Genomic DNA, 14,098 nt, shown 5'->3' on the forward strand with positions numbered 1-14,098 from the left:
TGAAATAGAAGTACAAAGTCATTTATTATTTGTGAAAAATGCCCCGAACGACTCATCATTGTTTATAGATTTTTGTCCACAAGACTGCACAAAGCTTTTTTGGAATTAAGGAAGTCTAAGACCCATTAGCAGACTTGCTGACATCTGCATTTACCACATTCTCCTGAAGTTTATTTTTTAAATAAAAAAATCTTGTTTCTAGCCACAGAGTTCTAGATTTAGGATTCATTAGTTACTTTCTTTGCAATGTTCCCATAAATTGGATTATAGTATACCTAATATCAAACTGTAATTATCTGTTCTACTCTGACATCCCCATAAGTCTGTGAATCCTTTTCTGGAAGGCAGGGACCATGTACTGGCCTTCTTCAAATCTTTGGCATCCATCATAGCGTAGGTCCTTTCTAAACATTTACTTATTTCATCAGAAGACACTGTGCTTACAAAAAACCCTAAGATATATGAAAAGAGTTGTAAAGAATGCAGAACACTTATTTTAATAAAAACAGGATACTCTTTCTTTCCTCTATGACAGAATTCTTGTTTAGACTTAACGATAAACGTTCCACAATGTCTAAATATAGTGGATGTCCTCTGTAGATACCTGAGCCATTCATGGCACACAGCATCACAGCAATAGTCCTAACATCATTAAAATGTAAACTAAAGGTATGGCTAGAAATGTGTCTACATTTAATTTACTGAGACCATATGGGATGTGACAATAATGTAATGCAAATAGTACCACAAACCACTGTGAAAATTAAAATTCACCCAGAAATGCTTTGTACTGCTCTTAATTTTTACGGCACTGTTTACACCACTCTAAAGTGCTTGATGATTGGTCCTATCTTGTAAACAGTTACAGGCATATATTGAAATTCTACTAGATTACTAGTCACTTATTTTTGCATCCCTACTTACTAACTGCCAGGAAATATGCAATTAGTGAATGCTTATTGACAAATTCTCTTGGCTGATCAACCATGCTTATCTATACATCTATGTCAGTTAAACATTTGAACACTTATAGACCTCCAAATTATACCAACAGGTTTATGGTAACTGAAGATAAAGAGGGTAGAAAGCTGCACTGTAGATACCCATTTAAATGCAAATGGAAAAGGACGTCTGAATCTGAAATTAACTTTCACTTTCCAACACTAGTATTGCTTACATTTGCCAGAAGGTATCTGATGCTTTGTTGCTTCTCTTTATTGATATTCTTTATTCACCACCCTTTTCAAAGGTGTTTGTCAAGTCTCACTTTCCAGAGAAACTAGACAGAGGTTAAAAATACCTCCCACCTGTATTTCACAGCACTGTCACCACTCAGGTAAAGTTTGAAGGTAAAACACAAATGCAGACATCAAAGAGATCTAGGAGTTGGTAGAATCTTGTGATAGCATTCCTACTTATGCCCTAGGGACAAGATCTATGGTTAGGACATTTTTTCTACTGTGTAAGCTGTGACTCAGGTGAATTAACATCCCAAGTGGACCTAAATTTCAGATAAGTGGTCACTGACAGAGTTAGTGCATAATTTGTTTTCTCTCTTTCTCTGCCTCTCTCTCTGCTCCAACTGCCTACCAGGGTGCCTTGCCAGCCTATTCTGCATCCCTCCATCTCCCTTTTCTATACTCAATGATTGCTGGGCTCCAGGTAAGTACCGCCTGGACTGCCTTTCTACATATGCAACTGGATTTTCTCTGTTCCTGCTTTAAGTTCCTCACTTCTGCCTTAGTAAGGCATAGCTACTCTCCTGTCCCATCCATTCACGCACTTTAAGGAAACTATTACGTTCTGATCTGGACCTGATCAGGCTCTGATCACAGTTCATTTTATTTCTCTGCTGACCAGGAATCTGAACTCTCATCCTGATGGTAGTAATAGTAGTGTTAGTCACTTAGTCATGTCCGACTCTTTGTGACCCCACGGACTGTAGCCCTCCAGGCTCTTCTGTCCATGGAATTCTCCAGGCAAGAATACAGGAGTGGGTTGCCATTTCCTTCTCCCATCCTGATGGTAGTGGACACTAAAAACATTTAGGCATAAACTAAAGCGTTGGCTAGCATAGCTCATCAGTAGAATGAGATCACCTGTTTATTGGCTTTCAGCACCGCCCTCAGTGTGGCGATCTGCTCCCGTTTGGTGCTCAGCAGGGACTTGAGCTTGAGGATCTCTTCCATTAGGGCTTCCTTGTCTTTATCGATCATGGGGGCCAGCTCCCGGGCTGCAGCTCTTTGACGAGACAGTTGCAAGGACCGGTCCACAGCTTTCTGCAGATGTTTGATTTGGTCCCGGATTATGGCATTAAGGTTGTAGATATTCATTGGCTCTTTGCGAATGTCACTTGTATCTAATACTGGAGATGATGGTGGGGCAGTAATAACAGGAGAGATGGTGGGGGTCTTAGTTGGACTTGGTTCTTTGCTGGCCTCTGTGTTTTCTTTTGAAACTGGTTCAGGTGAGGTCCTTGTTTCTACCGGGGATGACACACCCCGCCTGACCAACCGTGGAGACAAAAGTCCCCTGGGATCATCGGGGCCTTTCAGGCTGCCACTACGGGTGACTCTACTTTGCCTGTAGTAGTCCAGCATGACCCTGTTAGGGGTTTCATTATTACACAGACACACATGATGATAAAGCTGAGCAAGCTCCTCACTAAATGTCACCAGTTCATCCTGGGCTGTATTAAGGGTATTGTGGTTTTCATTGGCTATGCTGGTCATCTTTTGCAACTCATTCTCCATGTGGGCCATCTTCTCTCCACTCTCCTTGGTAGTCTTCTCAAGGCTTGTAACCTGCTCATCATACATTTGGATCTTACTCTCATACTTGGCCTTCTCTTCAGTATAGTTTTCTACAGATTTATTATATTTCTCCTTTAAGGCCTTAATTTCAGCTTTCAAATCAATCACCTCAGTTACTGCCACCCTGTATTTGCATTCAAGGATCTCTAAGCCATTGATGTCCACCTCATAGTCATGGGCCTCCTCCCCCGAGTCCCGGCCCTTTTCCCCATCTAGCTCCTTCAGCTCCTTGCTGCTCTGCAGGCCCCTCATGGCATTAACATGCTCCGTGAGCCGGTGCACCCGTTCGTGCTGCTCCGTCAGTGCCCCCTTGGTGTGTTCCAGCTGTGTCTGTGACTCCTGGAGATTGGCCAGAAGAATGGCCTTTTCCCGTTCTACCTGCAACGGTAAAAGAAAGTCTTTGAATGACTTCAAGGCAATGCCAGTGATGAACTTGACCCATTCACATTTGGACATATATACATTCTAAAAATGCAGAAGAGACAATATTCCCGTTACTACAAACTGAATTGGGGTGTGTTTTCTTATTTCAGTTCTAGTAGGTCAATCAATCAAAAGGTACATCATTCCAAAAGAATTACACTCTGTATATTTACCTATCCAAATTCTTATGCCTTCAGTTCAGTTCAGTTCAGTCGCTCAGTCATGTCCGACTCTTTGCCTTATACACAAGTAAATCTGGATAAGCTTCAGTTTGATAATCTATAAAATGAGCATAACAATCCTTGTCTCCTAGGGACATTTGGGTGATTCAGTAAGTCAGTGAATTTAAAGATCAAGGTATTATAATGTTGGGCTTCCCTGACGACTCAGTGGTAAAGAATCCACCTGCCAATGCAGGAGATATGGATTCTATTCCTGGGTCAGGAAGAAGGAAATGGCAACCCATTTCAGTATTCTTGTCTGGGAAATCCCATGGACAGAGGAGCCTGGTGGGCTACAGTCCATGGCGTCATAAAGAATTGGACACCACTTGGTGACTAAAAAACCACAACAACAATTATAACATTAGATCTTGTTAACATTTGGATAACTGTGGTCCAGTTCCCATACCTAAATGGCTTTACATGACAAACACATTTATTTTACAAATTTGTATTTGTATATGCAAAAATAACTCATCTCAGAGTTAGGATATATTTGAATACAAATCCTCTTAGCTGGGTTTCATTAGATACAACAGATTGTATTTGTATATAGTTGAAGATGAACTGATTTAGTCAGACTACTAAGCAATAATTTCAAGTGAAAATCCATATGGTATTGGATGAAAAGTCAAGACATTTGAATTTTTGATGATAAAAGAGACGGAAAATCTCAATAGTCTATGTTGGTACTGTACACAATCTCAATGAAATGGATTGTTTCAGGAGGTTTTTTTCTTTTTCTCTCTTTCTCTTGAAAACTAAGTGAATTTTTCCTGAACAGTCTAAGTCATTATTTGATTAGTATACAAGAATACAATATGAAAAGCTGATTTCAGAAAGCTCTTTAATAGGAAAAGCTTTTGGATAAACTAAAAACCAGACCAAAACAAAATGTACTGAATATCTCTCAGGTTTGTTTTAGAGGCACAAGTATTGTGATGCTTGAGATAATGCCTTTAGGAGAGCTTCCAACCCTGGACTTTGCTAATTCTCATTTAATGTAAATATTTTCTAAGTCTCAAATATAAATCTATCAGTTTCTTCATAATAGCACCTCCAGAAAACATCAAACAGAACACTGCCTCTGTCATATATATATATGTTCCACACTAATTTCCACACTTAATATATTTCTAGTGGAATCTTTTGAATAGGGAATGATATCCAAATTTTATACACACACACACACACACACACACACGTGTGTGAGTATATTTTTTCTGGACAGTTAAGGTTGCTCTGCCCTCCTCCAAAAAAAATGATAACTAAATTGTGGATAATTTTGTATAACTCTGCATTACATTTTCACTCAGCTATTAAGGCTTGAAGTACTATTGCTGCTTTAAGTACTAAATTGTATTTGAATTTCAGACAGCAGAGTTTAAACTATTTAAAATACATTGTGCTTTGAATTATTAAATGCAAAGCACTTTAAAGTTTAAAATTGCTATTCATTTTAATTGTATATTTTAATCTCCATTTGTGAAGAACTTATTCAAGAGAGACTTGCTGAGTTAATTATAGTCTTCTATAATTATATATAAATAATATATAATCTACAGTGACTAAGAACATTTTCTTTATTTCTCTTCCTACAATCTCCATCTTCTATCTGAAAGTGAAGATATTATTTTGTGTAGTAGGGCTGGCTGTTTTGCCAGACAACCTGAGTGAGTAATTTTTTGGCCACACGGCATGCAGGACCTTAGTTCCCTGACTAGGGATTGAACCTGTGTACCCTACAGTGGAAGCACAGAGCCCTAACCACTGGAGCACCAGGGAAGTCCCATCCCATAGAAATTATTTTTAATTTCACTGAGTGTTTACTTTTAAATAAACATTTAAAAGTGTTTCAGTTCAGTTCAGTCACTCAGTTGTGTCCGACTTTTTGCGACCCCATGAATCACAGCACGCTAGGCCTCCCTGTCCATCACCAACTCCTGGAGTTCACTCAAACTCATATCCATCGAGTCGGTGATGCCATCCAGCCATCTCATTCTCTGTCGTTCCCTTCTCCTCCCACCCCCAATCCTTCCCAGCATCAGAGTCCTTTCCAGTGAGTCAACTCCACACGAGGTGGCCAAAGTATTGGAGTTTCCGCTTCAGCATCAGACCTTCCAATGAACACCCAGGATTGATCTCCTTTAGAATGGACTGGTTGGATCTCCTTGCAGTCCAAGGGACTCTCAAGAGTCTTCTCCAAAACCACAGTTCAAAAGCATCAATTCTTCGGCACTCAGCTCTCTTCACAGTCCAACTCTCACGTCCATACATGACCACTGGAAAACCCATAGCCTTGACTAACGGACCTTGGTTGGCAAAGTAATGTCTCTGCTTTTTAGTATACTATTAGGATTTAAAAGTGTTTGCTGCTGCTGCTGCTAAGTCACTTCAGTCGTGTCCGACTCTGTGCGACCCCATAGACGGCAGCCTAGGCTCCCCTGTCCCTGGGATTCTCCAGGCAAGAACACTGGAGTGGGTTGCCATTTCCTTCTCCAATGTGTGAAAGTGAAAAGTGAAAGTGAAGTCACTCAGTCATGTCTGACTCACAGCGATCCCATGGACTGCAGCCTACCAGGCTCCTCCATCCATGGGATTTTTCTAGGCAAGAGTACTGGAGTGGCCTGCCATTGCCTTCTCCGTTAAAAGTGTTTACTTTTACATAAACATTTAAAAGTGTTTACTTTTACATAAACATTTAAAAGTGTTTGAGTGAGTGAGTGAAGTCACTCAGTCGTGTCTGACTCTTTGCGACCCCGTGGACTGTAGCCCACCAGGCTCCTTCATCCATGGGATTCTCCAGGCAAGAATACTGGAGTGGGTTGCCATTTCCTTCTCCAGGGGATCTTCCCGACCCAGGGATCGAACCCAGGTCTCCCACATTGCAGGCAGACGCTTTAACCTCTGAGCCACCAGGGAAATTTTACATAAACATGTCTCGAGTACTGATAAATTCTTTTGTGAAGGAACAAAAGAAAAGATAGTGGAATTTGCTCATTAATATTAGGACTTCCACAGGAAAAGAAATAAAAGCTGTTCTATGAGTTATTAATTTCCATAAAGTCTTTATCCTGGTCATCTGACTCTCAATTTGACACCTGAATGACTGATGTGATATTGTAATGGGATACATAGTAAGGGCTTCCCAGGTGGTACCCATGGTAAAGAACCTGCCTGTCAATGCAGAAGACATAAGAGACTTGGGTTCGATCCCTGGATTGGGACAATCCCCTGGAGGAGGTCATAGCAACCCATTCCAGTATTCTTGCCTGGAGAATCTCATTCCTGAGGAGCCTGGCGGGCTATGGTCCATAGGGTCACAAAGAGTTGGACATGACTGAAGCAACTTAGCATATCAATAGTATGAGTATGTAAAACAGAACTCAGAAATAAATAATTTATTCTTCTCTGCTTGAAGTGAAGCAACCCTGACAAATCTATGCCCTGAGAAACAAGAGCACAAGAGCTATGAAAAAAGATCAGCCTAAAACCAAGAAACATGAGGAGAGGAAATCTAGTAGTTGGGAAAGAAGGCAATATATTTTGGACAGTGTGGTGAGACGGAATCTCTTCCTCTTTCTATCTCTCTCTCACACACACACTCACACACAAGTATACGCAAGTTAGTAAGCTGGACAAAGACTCAAAACAAAAAAAAAGGGCGGTGGGGGGCGGACTTTTTCAAGTCATTCTAAGAGCCAATATTATTCTGATACCAAAACCAGACAAAGAAAAGAAAACCCCAGGCCAGTGTCTCTTACAAATACAGACACAAAAATCTTGAACAAAATGTAAACTGAATCCAGCAACATATAAAAAAGGGCTAGAAAACATGACCAACTGGGGTTCTTTTTAGTGTAATGAATTGACTGTGGTGATGACTACACAACTGTGTGATTGACTAAAAAACACTGAATTATACTCTTTAAATGGGTGGATTGTGTGAATAATCACCTTAAAGCAGTTCTTAAAAAAAACTGTATAGACTCATCCCTTGTTGTTCGATCATGGATGCTTTTATTATGTTTACTGATGGATGGTTTTTAAAAAAGTAAAACTTCTGATAAATATGTTTGCCTAAAGCTTATTAAAGGAAATCTTTAACTGTAAAGTTTATAATAGTTTGACAACTTAAGCTGTCAACTTTGTGCTCAGTTCAGTAGCTCAGTCGTGTCCGACTCTTTGCAACCCCATGAATAACAGCACACAAAACTGTATTTGTAGAGGGATGGGATGGGGAGGGAGGTGGGAGGGGGGTTCAGGATGGGGAACACATGTACACCCAGGGCAGATTCATGTCAATGTATGGCAAAACCAATACAATAATGTAAAGTAATTAGCCTCCAATTAAAATAAATAAATTTTAAAAATAAATAATAAATAAAAATAAAAACCAGGAACTGACCAATCTTGTCTTAATTAATTTCATCTCATAAATATTCTGTGAGTCTTTGTTAAACACAGATATTTGATTGGTTTGACTCTCTTTCTGTGTAGCAACTCCACTTCAAAGGCTTTTGACTTTGAGCAAATGACATATTTGTGCCTCAGTTTCCCTGTCTGTAAAATGGGGATAATACCATATACCTCTTAGTTGTTATAAACACCCACCAATAAAGCAAACATACATAAATTGCTTTGAACTCTTTGGAGATATACATAAAATTCCTATCACTATAGGAAAAATTAAAATTGCCTTTAACAAACTGTATCTGAACACAATATGAATCATTTCTTCCACATCCATAAGGAAACAACAAAACTTATTAATTTCATTTTTACAGAAATATTACTGTTTTCTCATATCACACGAGAAATTACATAGCTAGAATGATATTGAAGAAAACAATCCAGAGAGTTTCTCCTGTTTAGTCTGACTCTGTGTGATATGAAGTTGAGTTCAGTTCAGTTCAGTTGCTCACTCGTGTCCTACTCTTTGCGACCCCATGGACTGCAGCACGCCAGGCTGCATGAACATAAGTTCACAGTGAACAGAGGTTATTTATCAAAAGTCGAACTTTTAGCACAAGCATAGAGATTCCTTTAATAGATTATATTATTTACTGTTCCCGGGCATGATCTACTTATTTTTATTCTAATAAAATGAATTATGCTACTTGTCACTGGGAATTATTATTATATTCTATTTGAAATAATTGAGTTTTGACGGTGATCCAACTCTAGGAGTCACTATGTAAATTGTAGTCAGTATAGGTTTTTGTATTTATTATTGCCATTTCCCAGCAGATGGCAGTATGATACCTTGGAAAAAAAAAGAAAGGTCCATTTCCTCAAGACATAATACTGCCATCTCCATCTGCTGGGAAATGGTAATTATAAATATAAAGGGGACCTCCCCCCACCCCTGCCCCCCACCATTTCCAAGCAAGGTCTCATAGAGACTAGTGATAGGGGATAATTTATTACTTTCCCCTTTGTAAATGCACCTCGGAGAAGTGAAGCAATTCACCCAACAGTCCTTATACCACGGCTGAAACTTAGGTTTTTTTCTTTTCTTTTCAGAAAGAAGTAAATACTCTTAGATGGGAAAACACTTTATATGCACAGATGGAATCTTATAAGTTAAGAAAAAGATGATAGGCTTTGACTCAGACCTGCTGTTTTCAAAGGGTTTCTTTAATCCTAAGAAAGAAAATCTTAAAAGCTGCATATTCCCTGGTAGAGGGTGTTATATCCCTGTCTCTGCCCTTCTACAAATGAAATTAAATCTGTTTTTCACTTGTGAATCTGTCTTCATTTTAATTATTGGACCAGCCAAAGAACCTAGAAGGGAAGAGGGGAAATTTTTTCCATCCCTACACTTTCTATAGTCAGAATATTTAATTTCAAAACACATCTGGCCCCAAATGTTTCAGATGGCCATAGTGAAAGTGCATTTTATTGCTTCCTCTGAAGGTCCAAAACAATGATACTGACACAGTATGTGTTACAAGGGGCTGAGAAATGGAATATTTCCTGCCATATCAGGAAACAAAAGATGTCACAGCCATAAGCAATTGTACCCATTACTGCAGATGAACTGGTGAGCCCTGAGGGAACTCAGGAAGGAAAGAATACCTGCTATCTAGCAGCCATCAGACTGCAGCCACTTCCAACAGTGAACCCTGAGAAAAGTCAGGATGTGAAAACAGAGGATACTGGCCCCAGACAGCTGAGGTGTAAACCAAAGAAATGATTTCAGTGAGCCCAGACTCTTGCATCTTCCCTTACATGGAAAAGCACTAAATTCCTTGAGATATCTGGTTTTCCTTTCAGTTCAGTTCAGTCAAGTCACTCAGTCGTGTCCAACTCTCCGCGACCCCATGAATCACAGCACGCCAGGCCTCCCTGTCCATCACCAACTCCCGGAGTCCACTCAAACTCATGTCCATCGAGTCGGTGATGCCATCCAGCCATCTCACTCTCTGTCGTCCCCATCTCCTGCCACCCCCAATCTTTCCCAGCATCAGAGTCTTTTCCAGTGAGTCAACTCTTCGCATGAGGTGGCCAAAGTACTGGGGTTTCAGTTTTAGCATCAGTCCCTCCAATGAACACCCAGGATTGATCTCCTTTAGAATGGACTGGGTGGATCTCCTTGCAGTCCAAGGGACTCTCAAGAGTCTTCTCCAACACCACAGTTCAAAAGCATCAATTCTTCGGCGATCAGCTTTCTTCACAGTCCAACTCTCCTTTAATCAACAATAATCTTTTGATGTTCAGACCATCTGCCCTTTGTTGCAAAACTTCTGTATAACCTGGCTCCTTCCCTTGCCTCCTCGGAGCATTTCTTTCAGGGTTACCTTTAATGATGCCTCCCAGTCTTGAAGTCCTAAAAATTGCCGCTGTATAAAACATAACTCTCAGCTTTTGAGAGGCTCAGTTGGTAAAGAATCTGTCTGTAATGAGGGAGACCTGGGTTTGATTCCTGGATTGGGAAGATCCCCTGGAGAAGGGAAAGGCTACCCACTCTACTATTCTGGCCTAGAGAATTCCAAGGACTGTATAGTCTCTAGGGTCGCAAAGAGTCAGACACAACTGAGCGAATTTTACTTCCCTTCACTTCTCAACTTGTATGTTATGAATATTTTTAAAGTCAACAGTGCCTAAGTGTTGTTTATTAGAAATGCCATTTTATTTTCAAGGCTCATTCACATCAGTGCCAACTGCAACAACTTCTAGGCAATTTCTACTGTAATGTTTATATAATTTACAGGAATTAAACACAAACACACAGCTAAGGAAAAGCTCAGACTGTAAAGAAATTATGCACAAGAAGATATGTTCTGCTATACTTGTGTTCAACAGTTCGAATGAGATACGAACTTACAAAAAATGCTGATTACAAGAAAAACAGGTGTTCACTTTACTTACAACAGAATTAGAAGTTAGTGTTCCTAGTGTGAGACTGGAAGCTTCAAATTCATTCCTGTGTTAAGCCTGGTTTTTGTAACTAAATTAGAAGCATACTTTGGGAATAAAAGGCCCTGTGCATGTTCCTCTACAGCTTAACAAATTGTCACATCAATTAAACGCTCATGAAAGATTCAAAGATACAAAGTTTTCTCATATATTAAAGAATAGTTCTCACTCTTTTTGCTGAATGAATATCGCTTTTCAGACTGTCTCATACTTTGAGTTTTAACTGTCACCTTTCTGTATTCCTACCAGTGACATTACTCCCATGTGAGATTACAATCCTTGAGCTAAAAACCCAATAGTAACGGTTAATAATATTAATAGTTAAATAAATGAAGTGCTTAACAAATTAAAGACACTGTGGAGTTGAAATAGTGATAATAGTTCATAATTATTGAGCATTTATCATATGTTTGGCCTTGTTCTAAGCACTCTATGTACATTAATTCATAAGTTCATGACACTTTGAGCAAAGTAAAATGTGTCCCAATATTATGGGAGAAAATGCTGTCCTTCTAAGAATGACTCTCAACTAGAGGCTGACCCTTGGGACATCTGAAAAGTGTGGGACTTTTTGGTCAGTACATCTACGAGGAGAGGTAACTAGCATTTAATGGCTTGGGAGCAGAGATGCTAAACCTCCTGTAAATCAACAGCCAGGCTCAGACAATGAGCAACTACCCCATCACAAATGCTGCAAGGTGCTTCCCACTGAGAACCACTCTCTTACTGAGAACTTGTTCTCCATCATTCTTTTTATTAAACTACTCTTCTCTTTTGGATTTTGTATTCCCCAGCTCAGATGATATTTAGTATTATACAAAACTGAGAACAGCTCTGAGCTTTCAACCAAATAGATGATCTGGTTGAAAACTGTCAAGCTCTTTTACACGTAAAACCCCTACTTCCTCATATATTTTACACACTATCACCAAAATAAAAAGAAGCAAAAGCTTCCACTGAGTAACTTTTCATCCTAAAAACATGATAGTTTCAGAAAAATTTTACATTAATTCTATTCAGTTTGAGGGCACACATTCTTATAAATACATGTCACATAAACTTTTTTTTACAAGGAAATAAGTTTTCTATTCACTTGCATATATTAGTGTAAACTAATAGAAAAGTATTAACTACACAGAACTGGACTTTGCAGCCAATTAAATCTATACGAAATTAATTTTCTTCCAGTGTCCATATTTTCTTCAGTTCAGTTCAGTTTAGTTCAGTCGCTCAGTCATGTCTGACTCTTTGCGACCCCATATTTTCTTACCTTGATTGAAATTGAACACTGAGAAAACAAATTCTCACTAATTATCTTTCAGCAGCTAAAAGCACTGGGCAGGTGAAGTTAAAAGTAAAAAGATATGTTAACTCTTGATATATTATTAAAAATGAGTCTATTATATTAATTTCATTGATTCTCTAGTCTCATTTATTCCTGCTAACTACATTTTCAATCATCATTTCTGTAGATGCAGAAAATTATAAGCCCTGTTTGTTATAAAAATAAGTGACTGCCAGAGTCTTAAGGCCTCTAAATATCAGCTTTATGCAAAGAACCTTGGCAGGATAACAGACTGAAGAATAAATCTTAAACTAATTACCTGATCACCAAAAAAGCAAGAGCGTTCCAGAAAAACATCTATTTCTGCTTTATTGACTATGCCAAAGCCTTTGACTGTGTGGATCACAATCAGTTCAGTTCAGTTCAGTCACTCAGTTGTGTCCGACTCTCCGCGAACCCATGAATCACAGCACGCCAGGCCTCCCTGTCCATCACCAACTCCCGGAGTTCACTCAAACTCATGTCCATCGAGCTGGTGATGCCATCCAGCCATCTTATTCTCTGTCATCCCCTTCTCCTCCCGCCCCCAATCCCTCCCGCCCCCAATCCCTCCCAGCATCCCTTCTCCTCCTGTCCCCAATCCCTCCCGCCCCCAATCCCTCTCCAGTGAGTCAACTCGTCGCATCAGGGGGCCAAAGTATTGGAGTTTCAGTTTTAGCATCAGTCCTTCCAATGAACACCCAGGATTGATCTCCTCTAGAATGGACTGGTTGGATCCCCTTGCAGTCCAAGGGACTCTCAAGAGTCTTCTCCAGCAAGAGATGGGAATACCAGACCACCTGACTTGCCTCTTGAGAAATATATATGCAGGTCAGGAAGCAACAGCTAGAACTGGACATGAAACAACAGTCTAGTTCCAAACAGGAAAAGGAGTACATCAAGGCTGTATATCGTCACCCTGCTTATTTAACTCATATGCAGAGTACATCATGATAAACGCCAGGCTGGATGAAGCACAAACTGGAATCAAAATTGCCGGGAGAAATATCTAAACCTCAGATATGCAGATGACACCACCCTTATGGCAGAAAGTGAAGAAGAACTAAAGAGCCTCTTGATGAAAGTGAAAGAGGAGAGTGAAAAAGTTGGTTTAAAGCTCAACATTCAGAAAACTAAGATCATGGCGTCTGGTCCCATCACTTCATGGCAAATAGATGGGGAAACAGTGTCAGACTTTATTTTTTTGGGCTCCAAAATCACTGCAGATGGTGACTGCAGCCATGAAATGAAAAGACACTTACTCCTGGGAAGGAAAGTTATGACCAACTTAAACAGCATATTAAAAAGCAGAGACATTACTTTGCCAACAAAGGTCTGTCTAGTCAAGGCTATGGTTTTTCCAGTAGTCACGTATGGATGTGAGAGTTGGACTATAAAGAATGCTGAGCGCTGAAGAATTGATGCTTTTGAACTATGGTGTTGGAGAAGACTCTTGAGAGTCCCTTGGACTGCAAGGGGATCCAACCAGTCAATCTGAAAGGAAATCAATCCTGAATATTCACTGGAAAGACTGATGCTGAAGCTGACACTCCAATACTTTGGCCACCTGATGCGAAAAGCTGACTCATTTGAAAAGACCCTGATGCTGGGAAAGATTGAAGGTGGGAGGAAAAGGGGATGACAGAGGAAGAGATGGTGCGATGGCATCACCGACTCAATGGACATGAGTTTGAGTAAACTCCAGAAGTTGGTGACGGACAGGGAGGCCTGGCATGCTGCAGTCCATGGGTCTCAAAGAGTCGGACACAACTGAGCGACTGAAGAGCCCAACAGTTATCTCCTCAGAAGCCCCCACGTGATGGTGGCTGTGGTGATGCTGTTCCTCAGACAGCATTTCCATTATCACAGGATTAAGGTATGGTCGGGAGGCAAGA

At 40.0% G+C, this 14,098-nt stretch overlaps 1 protein-coding gene across 4 annotated transcripts in view; it reads right to left on the reverse strand.

Annotated features, from left to right (window-relative positions):
• The window catches only part of BICD1 (BICD cargo adaptor 1), a 263,123-nt gene that overhangs the window by 44,043 nt on the left and 204,982 nt on the right, over window positions 1-14,098 (reverse strand). For all 4 annotated transcript variants that reach the window (XM_055394848.2, XM_055394853.2, XM_055394850.2 and 1 more), the window contains exon 5: window positions 2,100-3,191. In XM_055394848.2, coding sequence (XP_055250823.1) covers window positions 2,100-3,191 — 1,092 coding nt within the window. The remainder of the gene's footprint in view (window positions 1-2,099; window positions 3,192-14,098) is intronic.

Source organism: Moschus berezovskii, chromosome 6, assembly GCF_049115385.1.
Source record: "Moschus berezovskii isolate FMDL1 chromosome 6, NW_MosBer_1.0, whole genome shotgun sequence".
In the NCBI taxonomy this organism is placed as follows: domain Eukaryota; kingdom Metazoa; phylum Chordata; class Mammalia; order Artiodactyla; family Moschidae; genus Moschus; species Moschus berezovskii.